General features: G+C 39.0%; 1 protein-coding gene and 1 long non-coding RNA gene across 2 annotated transcripts in view; both read left to right on the top strand.

Moving 5' to 3' along the window:
* Nucleotides 1-22585, top strand: part of efnb1 (ephrin-B1) — a gene marked incomplete at its 3' end in the record, with an annotated part of 50220 nt that extends 27635 nt beyond the window's left edge. Inside the window, exons 5-6 of the mRNA XM_079605554.1 lie at nt 21953-22040; nt 22532-22585. Coding sequence (XP_079461680.1) covers nt 21953-22040; nt 22532-22585 — 142 coding nt within the window. The remainder of the gene's footprint in view (nt 1-21952; nt 22041-22531) is intronic.
* The window catches only part of LOC306996212, a 1114438-nt gene that overhangs the window by 659281 nt on the left and 427759 nt on the right, over nt 1-27398 (top strand). The gene's annotated exons all lie outside the window — the stretch shown is intronic.

The raw sequence follows: 27398 nt of genomic DNA, 5'->3' as shown, positions 1-27398 counted from the left end.
TAAATACCACACCACATGCTCACTGTGTCTCTGTCTCTGTCTCTGTCTCTCTCTCTCTCTCTCTCTCACACACACACACTCACACACACACACACACACACACACACACACACACACACACACACACACACACACACACACACACACACACACACACACACACACACACACACACACACACACACACACACACACACACACACACACACACACAGCCTGCTTGCTCCTAAACCGGCACATACAGCATATCCAACAGCATATAAAACAGATGAGAGGGTCATGAACTGTCCAGAGCATCTCTCTAATGAGAGAGTTTATGAATTTGTTTATTCAAACAGCAACCAACTGCACTGCATTCATATTTTGAGTGTCTTCCAAAAAGGATTTGTTGAGGTTAAAATAAGGTGTGCCTGATAATTAGAGCATTTAACCTGGTTACGAAATTAAAAAAGCACAAATGCATAAAATATACATAAATATTATCATTTATAATCCAAAAATAAAAGACTGAAACAGAATGACTTATAATTTTCTTGGAGTCTGGCTGACTAAAGTCTTGGACGTTCTGCTCACTGCATTTCATAATGGTGGTGAACAAACTTGAAACTCTAATTCAGGAATGACTTTCCAAATTCACTGCAGCAGGATTACACAAAACATTAAGAATATATAAATTAAGGTTTTATGTGGACTAAAGATTCAGTTGTTGTCTTTTTTTTAGGTTTAAGGCAAATGGAAAGATTCTGAGAGGCCTGAAAACAAGCAAGAAAAAAAATAACGGTTCTTATAAATCAACAAGATTTGTGCAACTTATAGGGAAAAACCAAAGATTTATTCAGGATGTGAAACACGACCAAACCCTGTTCCAAATTAATCTTATCCCATATGAATCATCTCTCTCTCTCTCTCTCTCTCTCTCTCTCTCTCTCTCTCTCTCTCTCTCTCTTCTCCTCTCTCTCTCTCTCCTCTCTCTCTCTCCTCTCTCTCTCTCTCTCTCTCTCTCTCTCTCTCTCTCTCTCTCTCTCAAAATGAGGTGCTCTACGGGTCAGGCCTTTTATTATGATTGCCATGTTGTGAAGTGGACTTCTACACATTTTTAAAGGCCGATGAACTGCAGTAATTTAGATTTCATTTCTGAAATAGTGCCCTTAAACAGATGAGTTCATGAACCGCCACTGCATCCTGTTTTCTATGGAAACCTTTTGACAAATCTGCACCAAAGGACCAAATTCTCAGCAGAACACCCTGAAATTCACCAATCATCAGTCCATTTATGTTAATGCTGTTATTCGCTGTATATGAGACCCAGGCGGCATTGCTGACAGCCAGACTTATAAGCTCATCGTGGTATCATCTTGGGAGACCATGAGTGTTTAGAGTTTTGATGAGGTGTGTGTATGAAGTTAGATAAGATTATTTATATGACTGTATAAACCAACTCGCCGTTATGTCAATGTGTTACACACACACACACACACACACACACACACACACACACACACACACACACACACACACACACACACACACACACACACACACACACACACACACACACACACTGAGGATACAATCAGACTGCCAGGCTAGGCGTGTCAAAGTGAACGCAGCAAAGTGAAATCATTGCTTCAGCGGATTTCATTTTGGACAATGGCTAATCTTGTTTATAAAAACCTGATATTATATTCTTAAAATATGCAGCGCTTGCCATTGCCTGATTTCTGTGTGTTTGTGTACGAGATGATCGCCTTTCTTGTTTTCCTGGAATAGCTTAAGACTGTCACACAGATCTGGTCTGACTAAAACAAACTCTCGTGTTCTCTCTTTCCATTCACCCATCAAAGGATAAAAGGAAAGCGAAAACAACAAACTGATGTCAGAACACAACTCATCAGCCAAAGGAACACATTTTTGAAATCTACAGTTAAGTACGTCCTTCCTTCATTGTTGAACTCGGAAAACAGCAAAGGCTCTTTAGCACATATCTGAATGCAGATAAAAGTCACTTAGGGATGGAAAATACTCACAACAAAACAAAAAACACACTTAATGCACAGGCAGCACAATAATCATATTGGTTTTCATCAGCACATCATGGTTTAGTCTTTCCATTTTTCATCTGTTCCTACCAGCTGATGAAATTCTTGATGTTGTTTTGTCTAGAAAGCATCTGCCAAGAATATGCACAAGTAATGATGATGTATGAAATTAAATTTGTTGGTAACTCTGCCAAAACAACCACGGTCAATAAGTTTCCCCCTATAAATACAAGACATAATGGAAAGTTACATGTTTTAACCACCACACATCTGTTTAATACATACAAATTTGCATACAATTAAATTACAGTTTTTTTTTTACAGTCGCTAGGACACATTTCTCAATACTTAGGTCACTTTTTCAAAACTCTTCACAGTTCTCCTAACCAACTTTCAGCTCGGCACAGCAGTTCATTTCACATTCAAAATGCACTAAATTTTTAGATTCGAAATATATTTAATTACAATATCACTGTAGAAATGTGGCAAAAAGCTGTCGTATATAGTTCTGTATTATGTTATTGTTTTGAACTTAAGTTTAACAGTTTTGAAAACAGTTTGTAAGCATGTACAAATTGGCCTGTAGGTACACAGAGTTTTGGCGGTTGTTGTGTCGAAGTGAGAAAAGAGTTAATGTAATTTGAAAGATGTAGTCATTGAATGCATTTTGTGCCAAAGCAATGATAAATGATCCACAGTTTAGCCCACATATACTTCTGTTCTGCTCACTGGGTGAAGAGTTTTGAAAGAGTGACTAAGTAATGAGAAATGTGTCCTAGCGACTGTAAAAAACTGTAAATTGCATAAAATAATGTAAAACTCTCCTGGCTGTGAAGTTTGCTGTATGTGATATGAATTCAGCGGAACAGAATGAAACAAAATCGAACAAAACAAAACAAAGCAAAACAACAACAACAACAACAACAACAACAAAAACAACAACAAAAAAGTATCTTGGCTTTGGATATCTTTGCTGTATGTGATATGAATTCTACATTTGCTTCTGTGTCAAACTAGGTTCTACTTTAGTCCCTTGCGGACTACGAACCTCATTCATTTCCTCTATCCCTATTCTCCTCCTATGCATTATATTAATTGGCAAACTAGTGAAATTTATTTAAAGAGAAAACTCTCCACCAAGGAGCTCATTTAACACTCCAGGATATTAGAATATTAATCACAATTAAGATGATGAATGGTACATGTGTGCTAGCCCTATCTGTGGAGATAAATAGCATTAAGCATGTGGCAAGCATATTAAAGTTGTGTTTCAGGATAAGGCAAATTAGCCAGAGAGCTGCCAATGTTAACTTGGCTGATGTGTTGCTGTAGTGTCCGACTCAGGTACAAATCATCTGTCCTGCAGATGATGTTTGAGCTCAATCCACAACATTCATGAACGTTATGGGAGGCCGTAAGAGGTTGTATAGTGGTGGAGTGGCGGCCAATAAACTTTAAAACAGTAATAAGAGGTCAAGGCGCTAGGAACATTAACTCCACCGGCTTTTTGGCCTGTAACTTTTAGGTATCACCAACAGAATATATTGGGTGAGGAGGTGCATGTTATGTTCCTCATATAAGGCAGCTGTTAACACATGCTTTACAACCACGGAAACTGCTGGAGCAAATTAGATGAAATTACTAATCTTCTGAGAAATTTTCTGTTCTAATACTTTTTTTGAGCATACATGATAATTTTTTAAAAAAAAAAATCAGAATATTGCATTTTGGGTCATTACTCAGTGCCTGAAGCCATTAAACAAAAAGGACATTGAGCTGAAGATATGATAAAATATGTTAAAATCCCTAGCGTTAACAAACAAGCAAAGTAAGAATTTTGTTTGTCATTATATTAAAGTCATGATGGGGCAGTTGTGGCCTAACGGTTAGAGAGTCGGACTTGTAACCCGAAGAGCGCAAGTTACTCATTACCCACAACTGAGGTGCCCTTGAGCAAGGCACCTAACCCCCAATCGCTCCCCGGGCGCCGCAGCAAAAAAATACAAGTAAATGGTTGCCCACTGCTCCGGCTGTGTGTTCATGGTGTGTGTTCAAGACTCACTGCTGTGTGTGTGTGTGTGTGTGCACTTGGATGGCTGAAATGCCGAGCACAAGTTTCAGGTATGGGACACCATACATGGCTACACCAGAAGATTACATTTTGATGTTCTGAATAAATTTCAAGGTAATAAAATAAAATAACCCATGCTTGACCTTTTTTTTATTTTGATTAAAACTGCTTTTTTTGGGGCATTTTTAATGTTCAAATCTTTTGAATGCAGCATAATGTATTAACGACACAATGCAATACTAACCATATAATATAATAATAATAATTTAGAATAATAAAATCTAAACAAATCTCAGGGTGCACTAATAATATACATTTTTAAACATTTGTAAAACATAAAAAGAAATGTACAAAAGAAAAAAGTAACCAATTTCAAACTCTGATATTATAGAGTACAATATTAGTTTACTTGTTGCTTGAAAAAGTCAACATATTTGAAAAACATTACCCCCAATAATAATTGAGATTTAACCAAAGACTAAAAATAATAATAATAGTCCCGTAATAATAATAATAATTGAACGTGATGAGACTATCCCTGATGGGTTTGATGGAAATTCAGGCTAGTCACCTGATACATTAAAATGATGTTTTCACAATGGTCTCTGTTTGGCAGCTCTCATGCATGAGCTCTGATACTACATTCCAAAACAACCCCTGCTCATGGGAAAGGTGATGATGCCGTCTGTCTTATAATGCTGCTCACATCATGTTATGAGAATATATTTAGAAATCCTGAAATGAGCCTTTTATCCTTTTGTTTCATGTAATTTTGACTCGGTACATGTTCCACCACAGCTTGCCCTCTTTGATCTGACTGTTAACATTTAATCTTTACCATGTCCTCAGACAGCACAGAGTACTCACGCTGCTCAACCCTACGGTTACGCTACGGGAAACACGTGGCATTTCAACCCAACACACAATCAACACGCAATACTGAGGAATTTTTTTCTTAACATAATCCAGGGTTATTTTATTAAAGCATTAGCACTAAAACAATAAAATAATTTTAATTACTTGAACTAAATAAAAAAATATATACAAAATATATAAATAACTTATTTCAGCTAGCTGCCAAAGCAACTTTTAAGTTGAAATACTAAAATAACTCAAATTAAAACCTAATTAAACTATAAATATTAAACAACAACAACAACACAAATGACAAAACACAACAAAAATTCATTAAAATGAAAAATGAAAATACAAAAACTATAATTGTATATCAATTATACTAAAATAACACTTACATAATCTGATGATAACATATTTCTTTAAACATCACATACACTTAAATTAGAGAACTGACTTTTGAGAGAATATTTGCCTTGGAGTCTTATTTGTGAAAAAATATTTGAATATTTGATTCATGTTGTTCATGATATATTATCCACTGCTGTAATTTATATACAAACACTTTCCTCTGTTCATTTTTTAGCAGCAAGAAAACTGATTTCTTGTCTAATTAGTATGACATATTATTTTTTACTAGCAGAACTATTAATGGTCAGTTTTTCTTTTACATTGTGGCCAGTTGTGCAGCTCACTAATGACTCCTTCCAGCGACCTGATGACCTGCAGGGCTTTACAGATAAAGGGCCCTATTTTAACTATCTGAAACGCAAGTATCAAACGCGTAACGCAAGTAACTTTGTGGGCGGACCCCGCTGTTGCTATTATACCGGCGGGATAAATTCTTTCGCCCGACGCAAATCTAAAAGGGGTTGGTCTGAAGTAGCTTCATTATTCATAGGTGTGGTTTGGGCGTAACATGAAATAAACCAATCAGAGCGTCCTCTCACATTCCCTTTAAGAGCAGGCGCGCTTGTTCCATGGCGGATTGCTATTATAACGGCGGATTTGCCAGGCGCACGCCAGGAGCGGTTCACAGCCGAGGAGGCCAACGTTCTCGTCAGGGTCGTAAAAGACAGAGAAGTGACATTGTATGGGGATGGGAGAAACCCACCCAAATCAGCTTCGGTTAAACAGGCGTATAATAATTTGGGTAAATGTGTAATCTAGATTTATGCCTATTTTTTCACATCTTCACTGACACAACAATGATTTCCCTCGTGTGTTAATATTTTTCCTTGTAATAATGTATGATTTGCAAAAATGAAAACTGCTGCCTCTGTTTGGATTAGAGAATCAAAGTGTATGTGCGTTGTTCACACGCTACATAATGGCCAAGCACGCGCCCTTAAAATAGCATATATAGGGGTGCAACGGATCGAAAAACTCACGGTTCGGATCGTTTCTCGGATCAGAGTCACGGATCGGATCATTTTTCGGATCAGCAAAAAAAAAAAAAAAAAAAAAGACAAGACAAATAAACACAAGTTTTGTCTTTTTGTTTATTAACACTTTTGAATTATTAAATTAAAATATATAAAATCAACTTAAAGTGCACAAGGCAAGGCATAATAGTGGGTGCGCGACGGGATGTTGTAACGCGGCTCAAGCACTTTCAGCATGTGTTTAAAGCCCTCGTTTTACACAACCGAATATGGCCTCATATCTGCAGCTATAAACACACCGATAGCGTTTGTGATGGCTTTAGCCCGGTCTGATTGTGCAACAAGGGGCTGCTTTAATGCCGCGGTGATAAGCGGTTGTTGTGCAGCCTTCGTTTTCACTCCCGTCAGTGAAACACCGGCGTGATGTCGCTTCAAATGCGTGGCCATGCTTGATGTGTTTCCACTGTCATATGGCTTTCTTGTGCCACAGCTCCTACACACCGTCACGGTTTTATCCACTAACCTCTTTCCTTCATCATTATATTTGACAGGGAAGCCAAAATGCTGCCATACAGGGGATTTAAATGACGCGGGGCATTCAAGCTCCTCCGTTCCTCCGCTCGCCATGACCGCGCTGTGTGTGGACTGAACATGCGCGCAACTTTTTTTTTCACAAATCAATCCGCGGATCACTTGTGTGCCGAACCGAAGATATTGATCCGAACGGATCACGGATCAATGATGATCCGTTGCACCCCTACTAACACGCAACGCGCCACTGTCTTTAGTCTGGGTTTTTCCTGGTCAGTGGCGGAATTGCTTTCTGAAACTGCAAAATAGCACCAGGGAACGTTTGCGCCGGAACACGCCTCCTCTTTTCGCTGATCCGCCCCCGCGAGCGCAAGTGCATTCCCTAATTTACCGACGTGCGTCTGTGGAGGGAAAAGTCCACTGTGTGTGGGTGCAAAATAAGAATGATACATGCGTCGGTGTTCAAAGTCAATTGCGCTGGGTGCAAGATAGGGCCCAAAGCATGTCGGGATAATTTCGGTTTTGCGTTTCTACCCCGAAGTGATACAATTCTGTCTAAAAATAGAATAGTTTGTTAAGGCTTGGTTTGTAGGGAATTACAAACCTGCGCATATATATTCAAACGCACATAACTATAGAATTAATTCTTAATGCGCACATGAGCGCCATCAGCGTTTCTCACAGGTTCGCGTTTAAAGTCTGTGTAGAGAGAACAGTGTCGTCTTAGCAGTCTCTAATTTAATAACTAATGATCGTTGCGACGGAAGTGAATCAATCAAAACTAACTTTACGGGTAAATTAATGGGTTCCTTTTGAGTGAACTCGAAATGTGTCGACTACGACACTTTGGGGAACGCCCTTAGCACAACGCATCTGAAGTATGAATGAAACTAATCCAATGCTGATTGGTGCTGCGTCATGATGTAACATGACGGCATACACAGAAGCTAAAAAGAGACGCCGGCACACAACAGAGTTAGCTTCTGCGATGAAGCAAGTCGCTCCCAGGCAGGGGAAGGCGTGGCGGAGGGACGCAGTGTCTCGTTCCCTTCTCAGGGAACAAGGGTTACAGTCGTAACCCTTGGGAATTCGAACTGTGTCGACTACGACACTTTGGGTAACGAGTACCCACTATGCCACAACAAGCCCTGGCTGTCCCAATGTGAAGCTGTGCACAGGCACACTTACGACGAGAGCACTAGAGTGCCTGGCGTAGAAGGAATGTCCAGGCTATAGAATCTGATAAAAGTATGAGAGGTGGCCCATCCTGCTGCATCGCACACTTCTTGGATCGGAGCACCCGGAAAGGAGGGCTCTAGAGGACACCATGCCTCTCTTCTCAGGGAACAAGGGTTACAGTCGTAACCCGAGACATTTGCAGATCTTTCGATCTAAGGCCCTGTTTGCACCTGGAATTAAGATGCGTTTTGGTCAATCGGCTCATATGTGAACGACGCTAAATACGAATGCATTCGACCACATGAGCATTTCCACTTCGAAAGCAATCCGGTCAAATGTCAATTCTGCCTTTTTTTTCTCGAGATTGTGAGATTATATCTCTCAATTCTGACTTTTTTTCTCAGAATTGCAAGTTTATATCTCACAATTTGTAAACGTGACATTATATAATGCAATTCTGACATCATAACTCGCAATTGCACGTTATAAAGAATTGCGAGATGTAACCCCGCAATTGCGATTAAAATGTCAGAATTGAGCTAAAAAGTCGCAATGACCTTTTTGTATTCTGTGGCGGAAACCAGGTTCCATAATTTTGTGTCGTCCACTTGTGATCGGATCGACCAAAACTCATGTGATCAGTCACATGGCATTTATAGCTGAGGTGATTAGCTCAACAATTGTGTTCAGTGTCCATGAGCAAAGATTACAGATTTCACCAATGATGAATGGGAATGTTAACTGATAGCTTATATTATATATATCCCTAGTTTATAGTGGAAAGTCTAATAGGAAATATTGTGCTTATATGATTTTACAGTAGCTTGAGTCTGCCTCTTTTCTTTCCAAGACACAACTTGAACTGGAACGGATGCTGTGCCTTTTATCAAGCTAAAGCGGTCACAGAGAGGTCTGTCCTCTGATAAAGCCTTTTTTCTAGCACTCTCAGTCACATAATATCAATGACAGCTGCAGACATCTCTTTCTCACCCCTCACACTTACAAATATACATACTGTTCATGAATATGGTGTTCAATTTGGGATTGTCAGTTCTGGTGCTGCTAAAGCTGTTGATAAGAACCAAATAGCCTCGACAAAGGACAAATTTGCCCTCAAAACAAACACAGAAAAATTCAAAAAAGAGCAAGAGAGATGAAAGCAGACTTTTCTACAGTGAGGTTTAAAAAGTCCACTCACAAAAAAGCTTTTATTGCTGCATTTTTAATTTAATTTAAAAATGAACATTTTTGAATTTATCTGTTCTTCTTTTGCTTTAAGGCATAAACTCAAACCTGATGATCACATTCTCCAGCATGACTTGAGAATGATCCAAAAAGCATATTGTGCTTCAATGCTCTCTAGGCACATGGTGGTATTTTGGATGTTGCCATCTTTGTGGGGACATTTTGTGAAGGGCGAAGGGTTTACCAGGCCGCCCGCGCACACACGCACGCACACACACACACACACACACACACACACACACACACACACACACACACACACACACACACACACACACACACACACACACACACACACACACACACACACACACACACACACACACACACACACACACACACACACACACACACACACGCGAATGGCTGTGAGACTGAAATGTCACTTGTGTCTCATCCTTTTGCATCAATCACAAACACCTTCTATTTCCCCTCCATCTGTCCTTTCCTATAGGCAGCTGCTGTCTAAAGAGCAAGGTTTGTTTTCTGTGTAGCTGAGACAGTCGAGGTTTATACGTGTCCTAAAATCACTGACCCTAAACTACTGCTTGTGTAAATAAAAATCTTTCTGGTCTGTCTTATCTAAGTTTTTTCTTTTTTTTGCCAACATCAACAACTACACCAAAAAAACAATACAAATCTGTAAATTACTAACTTAAAAAACGACTCAGTTAGTAAGAATATTGCAGATTATAAAGTCTGGACGACTAGTAAGATAAACGATTTGAAGAGTCTTTGAGGAACTAAAATACTGCTGAGAGCAGAGAGGCGTAAATATTTTGTTGACATAAAGGCATGAAAATGTGACATCAGAGCATTTTATCACAATGACATCGTTAATTAAAAATGTCCATGGGAGAGAAAACCACTGCTGCTAGAGTGTGTTTGTGTGCGTGTTTGCCTGAACATTTTATCTTACTTAAAAGAAATGTATTTCAACTGATTTAAAACTACTGTACAAACCGTTCATGCAGCTTTGATATTATCTCTCAACCCTTGAAGTGTTTGCTCATCTCTTGTGGATATTATGATTAATTAGTTTGATTCAATAATTCAGTTATTTCTGTGTAAAATATGAAACTGTAGTCAATATACAGCAGCGTGGCTGTTTAATGACAGTGTTCAGTGACAGTGGCTCAAAGTTTCACTTCTTCACTAGAATTGTTTGTTTTTTCTCATCTTTAATATCAACTTTCAGTGCAAATCATGTCACTTTACATATCAATCCACTAACTTTACATAATTTAGGTAATGGTTGTCAACATGCAGGAGATGAATTGAAGCGAAGATTTGAGTATGAATACCGAACATTCAGACAGGATTAGTAACTTGTGTGGGAAGATATCTCTGTCTGCTTTGTGGCAGTAATGTCACAATTGAACATATCAAATTCAAAGCAACACCATGAAACAAAGAACCCAACACTCAAGCATTTTCAGAAGGCGTTTTGAAAATTGCACAATTTTTTTTTTTGTCAACTAACCAGTTACTGACCTGGCTAAAGTTGAGTATCACTGCTACATACACTTAAGACAAGTACTTTCCTTTAAACTATCCATTTACGCATCAGTGTATGATACAGGTCTATTAAATCAAAGCATCCATGTGGCTCCTTTTGTAAACGTGATGACAATTAGTTCAAGTTTTTTTCTCAGACGAATCGTTCTTTTGAGTCTGCTCTTTTAAACTAGTGTGATCAGACTGATTCTGTCAGAGCGTTTCTTGAGTTAACTCACAGAATCAATTTTTGAGTCCAAACGAGCTAGAAACCTGTGAACACTACAACTCAAAGCTTGATGTTAAACTTTAATTACAGAATAAAAAATGTCTGGGAACATGCAAAAAGCTGATGCATATTTTATATATATAATAATTGCAGCAGACGAGTCCATCAATAGAACCAAATACAGTAATGAACAGGTGTTATTTATACAGTTTTATAAGTGTTCAGATTGTTAGAAGTTGATCATTATGACTTTATCTGCAGCAGCCGAATGTGTGGAATTTTAAAATGAATCAGTCGTCCTGTTTTAAAGTTCACAGTGGTTTAACTAGTCTGCCTTAATCCACTTTCAAAGTCACACTGCGAATTTATGGGCTACCCTCTGACCTTATGAATTACAAACACATGCACACACAAACACGCACACATACGAGAGATCAGAACCAAAAGGGAACATGTGTAGGCAGCGTGAGGGAATGGGTGCATGGATGATGTCCAGACTTCACAGGCTTCAAAAGAGAAAGAACAAGATTAAGTTTGTGAATGGAAAGGAAGACAGAGAGACGATATGAAAAGTAAGGTTTGCTTTATAGCTTAACCCACTTCATTTTTTCCTCTTTTTCCATCCACATATTCATTTTTACTGACTTTATCACACTTTATCACTTGTTTAGAATTGACTTAATGCTACAAAAATAGCTATACAAACACAATCCATTTCTGCACTGAAAAAAAGTGATAACCTGCAATTGTTACCTCAAGGAGAAATGGTTCTCAACTCAACTCCCACCCCTCTGCACAATTTGTAAGTCTCCTTATGTTATACTCAGTTCATGGAGCTATATATACATATATATATATCTCAAGGTGGGACTCAAACTCAGGTCGCCGGAGGCACAGCTGTGCAATAAATTGGAGCACTGAACACAAGGCTGCTGCTCTGACATATTCAGTAATATTTTACATATTTATTTAGATTAATTAATTAATGAAAATGTTCAATATAGTTTGGACACATATTTTTTATATATAATATTTCTAAACAGTGGAAACATTTACTTCTTATTCATGACTGACTTTCTGCTACAGAACAAAAATGTTTTCGACTGTTTTTGTCATTACAATGAAAGTCATTGGGGTGAATAGGTCACCCCACTAGGTCACATCAAGCGCTGCGGTTGTTGCATTATAATGTATTCGTGTTTGTTTGTCTCATGAGTTCATGCAATGATTCATGTGGTGTTGCAATAGTTGAAGCTCTATACGAGTTGAACCATTTAAAACCATGCAAATTTCAACTCTTTATGAGGTGATAGCTATAACCTAAAAGTCGGCATATAACAGAAGTCTTTTCTCACCTACTGTGACATATTCATGAAAAACGAAACACATATGGATAGCAAATATGTGACATATATTCAAGCCAAGCAACTTATTGAACAAGAAAAAAAAGTAGGCCGGGACTTGATTTTGCCCATTGGGAATTGTTTGGATTTGTTGGACCGTTGTGGTTTGCTATGTGATCTGATGTGAGTGACAGGTTGCCCCGCACTTTCGCCAGTAAACACATAATAAGAGAAGAGATGTCACTGCAAGATTGGGGTTAAGTTATTTTGATTAAAGATTAGGAGCACACATAAAAAAAATATATATATCATAATGATAAACACAGATACATAATTTAATAGAATTGTCATTTTGATTTCATGGTGACTTTACATGGTGACAGCATGTGGCATTAAGTCATCGCAACATGACATTTTATGTTCAGTCAACACTCAAATTAATTTTGCTACTTGTTAAAATTACCTAGTTAAAATATGTGTAGGCCTATATATATATATATATATATATATATATATATGTTTATTTTTTATAACCTTGAACTTGAATAGTCTCGGATGTGCACAACAGGTCCATCCCATATTTGTCTCCCACTGGCACAGTGTCCTCATTAGAGATAGTTTCTCTCTGCAGGAGAATCTAAAGCACAAACGCCAGAGAAGAGCATCTAAGGCTCAGACAGAAGGAAGAACACTTTAATAAATCTCTGCGGTCCATTCAAACACACACACGTACACACGTTAGACTCGAGTTTATGGAGGGTGACATACACACATGTGGCTGAGATTAAGTGATATCATGTATCAGCAGTGATGACTTTACCAGAACTCATATTAGTAGCAGGCATGACACTACAGATATCACACACACACACACACACACACACACACACACACACACACACACACACACACACACACACACACACACACACACACACACACACACACACACACACACACACACACACACACACACACACACACACACACACACACACACACACACACACACACACACACACACTGCAACACAGAACAGGGATTTTCCCAGCCAATCAATGTAGAAATATACTGATGCTATCCATTTTTAAATTTAATTAACTCTTTGTTTGTATTTATGTGTGTGTGGAGAAAACATAAAAGGAAATCTTGACACAGTGCGTCTGTTTCTGTGTGTATGAATGCCTGCGTACATACGTATGTTTAATTGAAGGTCTATGTATATTTGCAACAGATGCAACAGCTACAGTGTGTCGATACTTGCATATCACATAGCTAACATAACACATATTTTGTTTTGTTTTGAACACACACACACACACACACACACACACACACACACACACACACACACACACACACACACACACACACACACACACACACACACACACACACACACACACACACACACACACACACACACACACACACACACACACACACACACACACACACAGATATTTCATCCCCACGAGAAAAGCTAAACCTGCCCATGTGCGTGCCACCCACCCACACACTCACAAACAACATGTCAGAAACCTTGTTAACGCTCGACTAAACACCACTAAAGAGAGACCATGTAAATAAGAGCAGTTCATCGACATGGTACACAGACAAAAGACGCAAAGACAAAACATGAAAGAAATAAACATCAAAAAAGCCTTAAGGATCTGCACAAGTGATTTTCTCTGAAAAACAAACAATCAAACAAAAAATAACAATTTCGTGAAGATCTAAATAATAAAAAACAATGTGTTAACTGGCCATTTTCAATTCATTTTTAAAGCAGTCCTGTGTCAGAATTATTAATGTTATTTTTAAGCTGACACACTTGTTAAAAGAGTTTTCCAGTTGGAACAGATCGACGGTGGTACCGTGCATGACAAAGACACTCATGTGAGCCCCCCAGATATTACATTAATTCAAACGTACAGTTTTAGGTCACCATCTTGTATACAAATGGAAAAACTCAAAACTCAGAGCAGCTGAGAGCATCAGTCCTGAGCTCAGTTTACAGTAGGACATTCAAGGGTGATTTTCGAAACCTCTAAAGAGTCAAATGCTTAGCTGATCATAAGCAAAGTGTGCTTTAAAGTTTTGCTTCTGTGCGCTTACAAAAAAATCTTAAGTTCTCATCAGTATTTCAGCCCAGAGGACATTTTATCTTACTTCTGTAACTAACACACACATACCACCTCCCAACACACACACACAAAAAGCCCGGAGCATAGTCTAGTCTCAGTAATTAAAAACGGCAAACACCTTTAACTTAAAACCGAAGAACTTTGTGCGTGTGTGAAACATTTCTCTGGTTGTTCCTGTTCTAACCTGTAATCTGAGGAGTGTATCTTTCACAATCATTTAAACTGAGTAGAACAGCTGCTAACATGGATGATAAATCATCAACAAAAAACTAAAAAACTGTCTGCTTTGTGACCACAATTTACAAACGAGTTTTCAGTTTGATATGTAAATATTTATTTTTAAATTTTGAGCAACCATAACTGTGAAGCCACATCAAGCGACTAGTACATTCATTAAGTGTGAACCATAAATTCTAACAGCTCACACATTTTTCAATTTAAACTTAATTTTTTCCTTTTCCTACCATTTATTTTTCAGTGACACTGTAACTACACATTCAATTATTTTTTAAAATAGTAATAGTAATAGTAACAAAATAGTAACAAAAATGGTAATGTTGGTCATTTATACCACAAGTTACAGTATTGACCATAACATGAAAATAAATACCGGCATATATTCGTATTGAACATAATTATAATATTGGTGCCTCCCTAATTTTAAATATTAATAACTTAAAATGATCAAATACAAAATGTCCTTGTGATCAAATTATTCAATTATGTGTTTGGTCAAAATATGGTATTTCCATATGAATTTAAATATTTTACAAAAGTACCGTTTTATGTGCACCAATTTGTTTACTCCCCCCCCCCCCCCATACTCATAATTTCCCTTATATACCATATAACAATATGACATTACATTATAATTTTGATTTAAAAAATGATCCCATTTAATTGAATAATTATGTTAAAACAATTACATTTAATCACAGTTTCCAGTCTAGAAACTAGTTAACTTTACTTAAATGTTTAAGTTCACTCTATAAGAAGACTAAACAAGCTGAGATAGATTGAAAAAAATATATATACTTCCATGGAGAGAGTCATGCAATTCCTAGTCCACTTTACTATGCTAATGCTATCAGTTTTTTATTAATCAATCACGCTAACTATGCTAAATGTCATGGATTTAGGTTTTCTCTTGTATAGTTATCACAAAAAACACAATTCACAACAGAGCAAGAAAAAGAAAGAGTGCATATGGAAGTGATCACAGAGATGTGATGGTTAGACGGAAATGGGGCTTTATGATGGAGAGGAGCCTACTGGAGTTTGTTCTCGTACATCTCTATCTACGGCCTGCATGGGGACGAGGCGAGGGAGGGAAAAACGCTTGAGACAGCACAACGTCTCAGCGGCAGCAGAAGCAGAGATGGTGTGCGTGCTTTATGGTAGATCGCTCTGCCATACGCGTCGTTCACAGCATATAGACGGTAGAGGACATTCCGCTCGGAAAATACTTTAAGCTCAGAAACAGATCATTCCCATTACACTGACCTCCTGCCGCAACACCACAACGGCGCTCCTTTGGCTTCCCCTTGCCTCATGATTGCGCACGCACACACACACACACACACACACACACACACACACACACACACACACACACACACACACACACACACACACACACACACACACACACACACACACACACACCTTGCAAAAATCTCATTACACACTTCCTCAAAGCAGAATGAAAAAAGGTGATAACATATGTCATCTCACAGACGTTTGCAATTTCCGACAAATATGCAGATGTACAGGCGATATTGCTTTGGGTCGTGCACCGTGTGTTGAGGTTATTGTTCCTCTACTGTTAAAACTGTTGAACTGCTTTAGTTCGCTGTGCTTTGGGGGAGAAAATCTGGATCATATCTAAAGGGAACACGCAGTCACCGTGTCTTTCTCACGGGCCATAATCCAACTTAAAAAAATGAACACTCACACATACACCTCTGCAGGGTAAATTCTGGGCTCGGCTGCAGGAGACCGAAGGGGGAAGTGTGGGATGATTGGTCTGATTAACAGTTAAATGGATCCAGAGGGCAGCACATCACTAAGAGTATTGTTACCCTATTTATATACAAAAACACATCCTGCACTTAGATAAGAGAACACACACACGCTGTTTATCTCTATTAGTTTTTTACACAGGATTCAGTGAACGCAGATCAGGATTGCAGAACGCCTTTCAGGTCTGTGGCGAGGCAAGTTTAAACTGTTAGAGTGGCATAGTGCCAGGTCAGGTTGGCACCTCATAAACTGCTGGAAGCGAATAGAGGTGTGCGTGCGTGTGTGTGTGTGCACGTAGGTGGATGAAATTTAGCTCTCAAAGATTATGGTTCAGCTGTAATTTTACCTTTTATTTTAATGCTTTATTTTGCTAATGGGGTTTCATGTTTAAGCAGCATTAATGACATGGAGACACCTCCCGAATGGAAAACCTGTGTGTGCAGAGAGTTATTCACGAACCATTGCATTAGCGAATGTGGCAGTCAAACACACACACACACACACACACACACACACACACACACACACACACACACACACACACACACACACACACACACACACACACACACACACACACACACACACACACACACACACACACACACACACACACACAAACAATCTCTTTCGGAATACTGTATGTGTAGCAGGCTTTTATTACTAGTACTTTTTTCTCTGAAATAATCTTTCTTTTTCTTTTTTTTTCTTTTAACTTTGCCAAATTTTTATTTATTTTTATTCTTCTTTTGTTTTCTCTGTTCAGAGGAACAAGTGTAGTTGTGCTGTCATTCTGTCTGTGGATCTGTTTGTACGAATTCTGAATCATTTTCGCCAACTAATAAAGAAAGTGTTCAGATCAGATTTGTTTTAAATCTAAAAACTTTTTTGCCAAATGAAAAAGGACAGAGACAGATTTAATGATTTCAGCTGTGCGGAAAAATGACAGAAATCCTGCTCCCATATCCAAAGATTACCATCACACACACACACACACATACAGTGAGAAGGTAATTGACTGAGTCTTTGCACCTGTTGTTAAAGTGGCTTGGAGGATCCGTAGCCAGTCACGTCAATACAGATACTCTGATACAGTCAGTCTCGTCTCTTCTAGAGGACAAATCTTTTATGAATTCCCCGGTCGTCCAAAGCACCATCTCCTCTCGCTCTCTTTTTCGATACGCTTGAGAAGGGCACATTTCTGAAAATGTCAACACAAATATTAAAACCTTTAAAAAAAAAAAAAACTTGTAAGGATGATTTGATTTTTTTATTATAAAAAAAAAAAAGGGTGCATTTGTTTGGATAAACTACTTTACTTAAAGCCTATATGTATAATGTATTTTAAAGGTATTCATAATATATGTTATAATGCATTATATATTTTCATAAATAACTGTAACCAAAGTTAAAATGCAATATAATATTCACAGATAACTTGTTACATCTGAAATTGGTCGTGTTTTATGCATTATACTTTCTAAAGGTGTATTATAATGTATTAAAACTTTGGTTATACAATTATTCATGAGGCGATACAATGCATTATAAGGTGCATTATACATAAAGGCCTTTAAGTAAAGTGTTACTGGAGTGTTTTATACTTTATCTAACACTTGTTATAACTTAACAGTTTATTCAGTTATATTGAAGAACAATTAAGGTATCTTTCTGTCTTTCTCTTATATCCTCTCCCTTTCTCAGTTTTGCACTCTTTGCCCATTTTTCATTATACATTTGGTTGGAGCAATTCTGAACACTTTCTTTTAAAGATTAAGATGTCTTCCAAGAACATGTCTATCTTCTGCCTTCCTATATTCATATGTGACTATATTTGTATGTGTCAGTCCTAAATCAAACACAGAGGCATGACCAACCCCTGCTGGTCAAACCCAGGGATACACACACACACACACACACACACACACACACACACACACACACACACACACACACACACACACACACACACACACACACACACACACACACACACACACACACACACACACACACACACACACACGGCCAAAGCCCAGGCAAGCGGAACAATTGCTGGCCTCTAGAAATCATTTAGAAACTCTTTTACATCAATTCTGACCAAAATAAGCAGTAGAAGTGCATTTAATAGTGTTCACATCTGTGTGTGTGTCATACCAATGAAAAAACAAACACAGCCATTTTTCCCCTCTTTCATGCTCGACTGCAGAGCGACGCAATTCTAATCCGGACTCACACGGTCATGAAACTACAGGAATTCGGTGCGAGTTTAATGCTGGACACAGACGCACTCACATCTGTAGCCTGTTACTGAAAGCAGAGAGGTTATTTCAACAGGGTAATGGAAATAATTTCCACCAACACACGTATGCTGACACAAAACACATTTACACACACACACACACACACACACACACACGCACGCACGCACACACACACACACACACAGAGAGAGTGGGAGGAGAGCTAGGAGGTGCAGTGCCTCATGCTGACCTGTGTCAGTGTGATGAGGTGCAATCATAAAGATAAAGATGAAATTTGAATCTGAGTGGATCCACATGATACATCGTTGTGTGTGTGTGTGTGTGTGTGTGTGTGTGTGTGTGTGTGTGTGTGTGTGTGCGTGCGGCGTTTCGCTATACAAAAAAGGCCAGATTTCTGGAAATGTCATTACAAATATACTAAAACCTTTTAAAGAGGGTTTTTAATATTAGATGTTGAAAATGTCAAAAGATAATTGTAAAAGGTGAAACTCAAAATTACTTATAATTGGTATAATTTAATATTTAATTCAAATGTATTAAATATGATTTAATACTATAAATCACATCTTTAATATTGAACAAAACATGCATGGAAAGCGATTTTTTTTAGTTACTCGACAAAACAGTTTTTAAACTTTATAAGCTTAATTTTCAGAAATGTTTAATATATATATGTAAAAACTGTACAAGTCATTTTACAAATGTTTGATCAGGGCCAGTACTTATCAAGCCTTTCAAAGTGCCATTTTAGTCTTAAGTGCTGAGAATTCAGGAAATGTACAAACTTAAGTATAAAAGCAATTTATCAAATTTCTTAAAGCTAAGAATCACTCTTACTCTCCCAGTTATTTAAGACAGCTCAAGAGGACTATCAAGTGGTTAGGAGTTGCCAGTAAGGGCTTGTGATGGCACTGAGGAGACGAAGGTCGTTGAAGAATGTTATTGAAATGTTGGACGACGAGCAGTTAATCAAAGTGTATCGTTTGGACAGAGCAGCGCATCATCTTTGTCAGTGCTGGTTAATGTTTGGCTGAACTTGCCTTTTATAATATGTTTCCACTGTTCAAATAATTCAGCAAGCAGTAGCCTAGCGCTTCTTCCTCCAGCCAGTTCGGTTTTCTTTTGGAATCCATGGTGGCTGATTATATCATAAAATCAAGGATATATATATAGCCTTGATTTTATGATATAATCAGCCACCTATAGGTCCGTTAACAGCACACTGGTTTAAAATTTGTAATTAAGACATGGTGGAAAATGTGTTTATCTTTAATTTCCAATGTGTAAATCATAATGTATTCTCTTGAAAATTATTTATTGTCAAATGTGTGTTGAATATAAACTTCACTATGAACTTTCAATATGAATTTCACCATTCAATGTGAATTTATCAGAGAATATTCTTAAATAAAGAAATCTATTCAGTGATTGGTCCATGCCTATGTCATCATCCAAATCCTGTTTGTGGCACAGCAAAGTGTCGTGAATCATCTCGATTTAGTCCCACACTTCACTTAAATTACGACTGAGATGCTTAATAACTAAATTTTAAGCGCAGATTTTCGCAAATATTTTTTTTTTACTCTTAAGTCTATTCTTAGCAGTGTTCTTGTGAGTAATTCTCAGAGGCTTGGTAAATATGGACCCTGATCGATCTAGCTGGTCATATTCTAATGTAGAGATTTATTTTATATATTTATCATTTTACATATAAGTCTAAGGGCCCTATCTTGCACCCAGCGCAATTGACTTTGAACACTGACGCATGTATCATTCCTATTTTGCACCCGCGCACAGCGGACTTTTCCCTCCACAGACGCACGTCGGTAAATTAGGGAATGAACTTGCGCTCGCGGGGGCGGTTCAGCGCAAAGAGGAGGCGTGTTTCGGCGCAAAACTCCACTGGTGCTATTTTCCAGTTTTAGAAAGCAATTGCGCCATTGACCAAGAAAAAAACAGTCTAAAGACAGTGGCGCGTTGCGCGTTAGTGATGTGGTATTTTAAGGGCGCGTGCTTGGCCATAATGTTAACCCGCATCCACTTTGATTCTCTAATATAAACAGATGCAGCAGTTTTCATTTTTGCAAATCATACATTATTACAAGGAAAAATATTAACACACGAGGGAAATCATTGGTATGTCCGTGAAGATGTGAAAAAGATCTATCTAGATAAAAAAAAATAAAAAAATCTAGATTAGGCTACACATTTACCCAAATTATACGCCTGTTTAACCTAATTTGGGTGGGTTTCTCCCATCATCCCCAATGTCACTTCTCTGTCTTTTACGGCCCTGACGAGAACGTCGGTTTCCTCGGCTGTGAACTGCTCCTGCGTGCGCAGGCAAATCCGCCGTTATAATAGCAATCCGCCATGGAACAAGCGCGTCTGCTCTTAAAGGGAATGTGAGATGACGCTCTGGTTGGTTTATTTCACGTTACGCCCAAACCACACCTATGAATAATGAAGCTACTTCAGACCAACCCCTTTTAGATTTGCGTCGGGCGCAAGAGTTATTTATTCGCCGGGAAAATAGCAACAGCGCCGGGATCCGCCCACAAAGTTACTTGCGCTTTGCACTTTGACACTTGCGTTTCAGATCGTTAAAATAGGGCCCTAAATGATTAAAGTATAAACAAAAATCAATTACTGCTCTCATTGGAAAATAATGTGCGTTATGTGGTTGTCAGAGTTATGTTTATTTCTTGAGGCTCAGTTTAGTCCTGATAAGTCCCTAGTTTGTACCCTTGATTATGATTATGTTCACCAGTCAATCATTATGTCTCTCTGTGTATTTAAGCCCACAGATTCCTCAGTTCTTTGTTTGGTTTCATTTGCATTTATGTTGATGTGGCTGTGATTTCTTATTTTTTTTATGTTCCTGAGTATTTGTTATGAAATATAATATGTATAATTCTATTTAACATAATTCTCCTTCGTTGTGCGATTTCTACAGCCGAACCAGAATTGGATTTATTTTTGCAGCTTTTTTTCTTCTTCTCCCCGCTCACCATGGACCTGCTGGCCGTCCAACTGCTTTGCCTTGAGCAGAAGGACCGTTCCGGATCCGGTACGCTCGCTTTGCATTTAACGATCCTCAGGAAGATTTTGCCGCATATGTGGAGTGGGTGCTGATGAATAACAGATCAGCATTCACCATCTGCCCCACTGAGGACATCACCAGCCCCCCTCCGGACCTGGAGCCCCAGCCAGCCACCTCCCACACACTGCACGTAAGTAACGCCAGAGCCCACCAAAGACGGAGAGCCAGAGTCTGCCGCAATGCACAAGCTAGCGCTAAAGAAGAGGACTGAGCCAACCATCAACCACAGAGCCCGAGCCCCACAGAGAGTCTGACCAGGTGCATGAGCCGGCAACACCGTACATCACAGTGGAACTGCTTGTGGAATACGACAGCATGGAGGAAAACCCCGCCCACACACCGAAGCTTTGAGTGAGCTGAAGCTGGCCTCTGCAAATATTTAAGAAAATTTGGAAGAGGATTCCCTGATTCCCGTCCCTGCTGATCCCACCCAACTCGAAGTCTCCTGTGTCTCCATCCTGCTCAAAGTCTCCTGTCTCTCCAAAGTTAGCCTCCCTCTCCCACCTCCTCTTCCAAAACAGGCCAGTCTGTCAGCCTCACCTCTGCTGATTACCTTCAGCACCTCGATTTCTCCACTAACGTTTGTGGTTTTTATTGTGTGGATCTGCCTCTGGTCTTCAGGTCTCCAACTCCGCCCAGCCAAGAGGATCCCCTGGCTACGCCTCGAGGCTCTGAGCAAATCACTCCACCTCGGCTTGTCAACCTTTCGGCTCCACATTGGCTCTTCCCTCCATCGACTTGATCTGGGACCATCGTCCTAATGGCTCCACCAGGCTCCCTCATCCCTCTGGCTCCGCGTTGGTCAGATGTCACCCTGCCTGTGCCATGGACTTAAGGGCCTTCAGCTACACTTCGTCCCTCCGGTTCTGTCGAGCTCCAACTTCCCTTCGGCTCCAACTAGGTCCTTGGTTGCTCCGCCTCAGTCCTTTGTCGCCCTGGCTCTACCTCAGATGCTCGTCGCCCCTCCCTTGACTCATCCTGACTGTGTCCTGAGTCTCTGCTCTGCACCCCATGACTACTCCTGCTCCTCCCACCATCATCACAACCCTGGTTTCTCCCACCATCACCTTCATTTGTTTCCCTCCATTCGCCTACTCCTCGTTCGCCTCCAGAGCCCCCACCCTCCCTCCTCAGTTGGACTGTACAGCGCGAGGACGTGCCTTGCGGGAGGGGGGTGTAATGTCAGAGTTATGATTAGTCTCTAGTTTGTTCCCTTGGTTACTGATTATGTTCACCTGTCAATCATTATGTCTCCCTGTGTATTTAAGCCCTTAGTTTCCTCTGTTCTTTGTTCGTTCTCGTTTGCGTTTATGCTGATGTGGTTGTGATTTTCTCATTTCTGTATATTCCTGAGTATTTGCTATTAAATATAGTTCTTGTTGAATTCTCCTTCGTTGTGTGATATCTACAGCCGCCAACCCTGATAGAGGTAACATCTAAATTAATAGATTGAATTGAAGTCAAAACAAAAACATTTAACGTCATTCACTCAACCAATCAATGTAAATGCATTATGTTACATCAGCAAAAAATAAATGTAATAAAACAGGAGAATCAGGTAGACATCTGTTACTTCAACTAGCTTGGCAAGACAAAACCATGCCTGCTAGTTCAGGCTTAATAATTTTAATGTAAAAGGAGATGCTCATAAAACATGTTGAATCATGTGATCCAGCCCTTAGGTGTCGTAACACCTTAAAGCAACAGACAATGAACGTAATCCCTTAGCCCATGAATCACAACTCACCGTCTGGGGAATTATTAGTTATTATTCCACTGTGGTTTAAGTCTTATGATCTACTCTGTCCAGCACTAACAGAGACTTTCATGTGGGGCGTCTTTAGTTGTTTTACAGTCACCAGTTGATTTGGTGTTGTAATGGGCGTACTGCTTATTTATGTTGTACGACTTCTCCAGATGGGTCAGTGATTCAGAGCCTTGATATCATAAGACCTCTGCCGTTAAATCTTCCAAAGATTTCACACCCTCCCTTCAAAAAATGCAGCTGTGGGGGATTATATGAAGAACGAAGAGGCTGATGTGAGCCTGTAGCTTGACGCAACCGGCAGTGTAAAAATACAACAGCTTGTGATTGGTTTGTTTAATGGATTCATTGGGAAAACAAAAGGCTGACATGATGAGACTACACCCACGTGGGAAAGAAGCCCTCGGCTGATATCAAAGGAGCGGATAACCAACAGAGGATTGGCAGAACTCCGGGTTGCACCCAATGATTGTGTGTCTGACACAGATGCCAAACGTTGTGTTTACCCCACGCTGAGCGCCATCCATCAGCCACACCAGTGCTCTACAGTGGCCTCCACTTGGCGAGTCGTGGCGAGCATTGCAAAATATCTCTGAACTGTTTGTGATGTGAATGAGTGTGTGATCCAATATCAGAATAAAAACGCTTCTGCAAACCTGTGCTAAGTGGAAAGAAGACAAAGATGTCTCGAGTGACTCATCATTCATCTCTCAAGTGAGCCATTGTTCATTTTAGAAAAAGGGGGGAAGATGAAAAACGAGTTCACGATATGCATTTAAACGGCAATTATATTACTGTATGCAACGTTTATGGGCCAAGCTAAGATGATACACAAAATCTTAAGCATGTTTAATTCAAAAACACTCTAATTATACGAAGCAGTCCATCAACAAGCAGAAATCCTCTCATTAAAGCCAACATGCCAATTAGAGCATATGTCAGCCATCCGAAACAGCTAACTGAGCTGCTATAGTAAAACAGCAAGAATCAATAAAAGAAAAGTTTATGATTTGCCCTGAAACAAAGTCATCACCACAAATTACTGCATGACTCTGCTGCCTGGATTAACTGCGCATTTTCAAATGCTTATCATCTTGTGTTAATGGATGTTTACAGTTAAAATGTATACACAGTAGGCTATACACTAACGTTCAAAAGTATGGGCTCAGTACGATTAAAAAATCTGATCTGTTTGTACGTTTATAATTTTTATTTCTAAATGTTGATTAGCATAGCGCTTTATAAAAAAGTGAATTAATGACATTACTAAACAGCTCTACATTATGTAATGCTTAACAGCTCATTAGATAAATACAGTTATATAATTGCCATTATTATATAATGTTTGCATTATATAAGTTTATTAATGACTTAATGGAAGTTATTATAGAAGTAACTAAAACTATACTAAAATTAACTAAAAAATACAACTAAAAACGGATAAGATTACTATATGCTCATGTAACAATACATAGACAGAACAGAGAACGGTGTTTCACTTGAAATGTATAAATATATTTACTGGAACAACTGTCACAGTCATACATACATATGGTTGATTTTCTTTCAAGTTGCGCCTTTCCACCGACTTCTGTTATATAAGCTAATAATATTGTCAATCATAAACCTGACCAGCACATAATTTTACGCACACGCACACACGCACGCACACACACACACACACACACACACACACACACACACACACACACACACACACACACACACACACACACACACACACACACACACACACACACACACACACACACACACACACACACACACACACACACACACACACACACACACACACACACACACACACACACACACACACACACACACACACACACACACTCACACACACACACACACACACACACACAAAGCGACAAGTATGACAGAGTGATGATATTTGAGGAAACTCTCAGAGGTAACAAAAGGGAAAATGAGTTCCATTGCACAAAATCATCATGATTCTCTCTTTCCCTCCTTCCCTTTCGATCTTAATCTCTTCCAAGTAGAAAGCAGCAGAGATGGCAGAATAATGAGCTCTTACCTAGTTTGAAAGTCCCTCTCACACACATACACAGAAACACACACAGAGAAAAGAGCCAAGGCCTTGGCTGCAGTCGACAGAGACTTCAACAGCAGTGAGAAATATCAGTCTTCGCTTCTAAACGCATATAAAAAGTCTGGAAGCTCTTTTCACTGTCACATAGGTGTGTGTGTGTGTGTGTGTGTGTGTGTGTACGTGCAAGCGTAACACACTTTAACCCATCTGCTTGCCAGACGCTACACAGAACCCACTGCAGAAATAACTTAAGACTAAATGAAAATAAATGCCCCTCATCATTCTCCATCATCAAATATATCAGCTCTCTCTCTCTCTTCCTCTGAGTGTGATGGGAGTTCAGGGATGTTATGCTCTCTCTTAGGACTACATCAATCAGCCCTGACCCGCCTGGTGGGCTCAGAGTGTGTGCTTGTGTTTTATCTTCAACAGTTTGCATCTTCTGAGATATCAAAGAGAGAGGAGGGAGAGTGGGAGAGGTTATTTAAACAGAGCGACAGAGAGAGAGACTACAGTATGTGTATGCATGTTGAGTCAGCACTTCTGAATTTTTTACTGAAATTACTGGACGTCTGTGTGGTGTGTGTGCGTGTGTGTGAACATGACCGGATTACTCATGTTCTGCTCATTCCTCTGCTGCTTGTCACTGTTAATCAGACACGTCTTAACTGAACCTGCAATTTTGTAATTAGTTTGCAATTGAGAACTAAAAAAGTAAAGGTAACACTCTGCTTTGTAATAACTTGTTTAAATTCAGAACCTGCACAACACATTTGCTTTGTTGTTTTAGTTAATGATGTCTATAGAGAAACAGCAATATCATAAACTGTGGGTGGCTGCCAAGGACTAAACACCTGTCAACAACATTTAGATGTGTCATGTCTATTCACATGCCTCCTATGATTTTTCAGCCAAGTGGATTTTCAATGCAACTTGACAAAACATAAGAAAAATTAACTTAAAGTAAAAAAAAAAAAAAACAGAAAAAAACAGCGGAAAGCACCATTCACAAGTCTAAATTTGTTCATCCAAGTCATTTTCATTAAACAGAAAATGTTGTCATTATCTAACCACCCAAGTATCAAAGTTAATATTTCACACACACAAAACAAAAACATGTGACAATTGGCTGTCAAATTCAGTTGCAAACTTTTATTTCATTTATTAAAAAGATTTCACTGACATTTTATTAACTTTCTAACTAAGGAAACTTATTTAAGCAATATTACAAGCAAGCAAGTGCTGAACCTGCAATTTTGTAATTAGTTTGCAATAGAGAACAAAATTGGACATGATTGCGATTTTGATATTGTCTTGACACAACAGTATAATAAACAAGAAGTTAATACTGAGTAACTTACTGTCAGGATATACACTCGGATAACAAGGTTAGAAGGATTCAGAATAACTTTAAATGAAGCTTTCATAGGACAGCAGGTAAGTTCAGATGCAAAAACAGGTACTGTGAGAATAATACTGATGAATGAACGTCTTTTCTCTTGCAGAAAACGGCAGGCTTGAATATGGTATGAAACACAATCCAAGGAACGCAGGGCATGGACACCAAGGAGAGTGTGGGATCCCAGGTCGAGGAAAACAGATACGTATCACAAGGGTGTACTGTAGAAACAGATTGGAACAGTTCA

This window comes from Phoxinus phoxinus (genome assembly GCF_949152265.1).
Source record: "Phoxinus phoxinus genome assembly, chromosome: 3".
Taxonomy (NCBI): domain Eukaryota; kingdom Metazoa; phylum Chordata; class Actinopteri; order Cypriniformes; family Leuciscidae; genus Phoxinus; species Phoxinus phoxinus.
The sequence above is the reverse complement of the archived record's forward strand: the minus strand, read 5'-3'. Positions and strand labels throughout refer to the sequence as shown.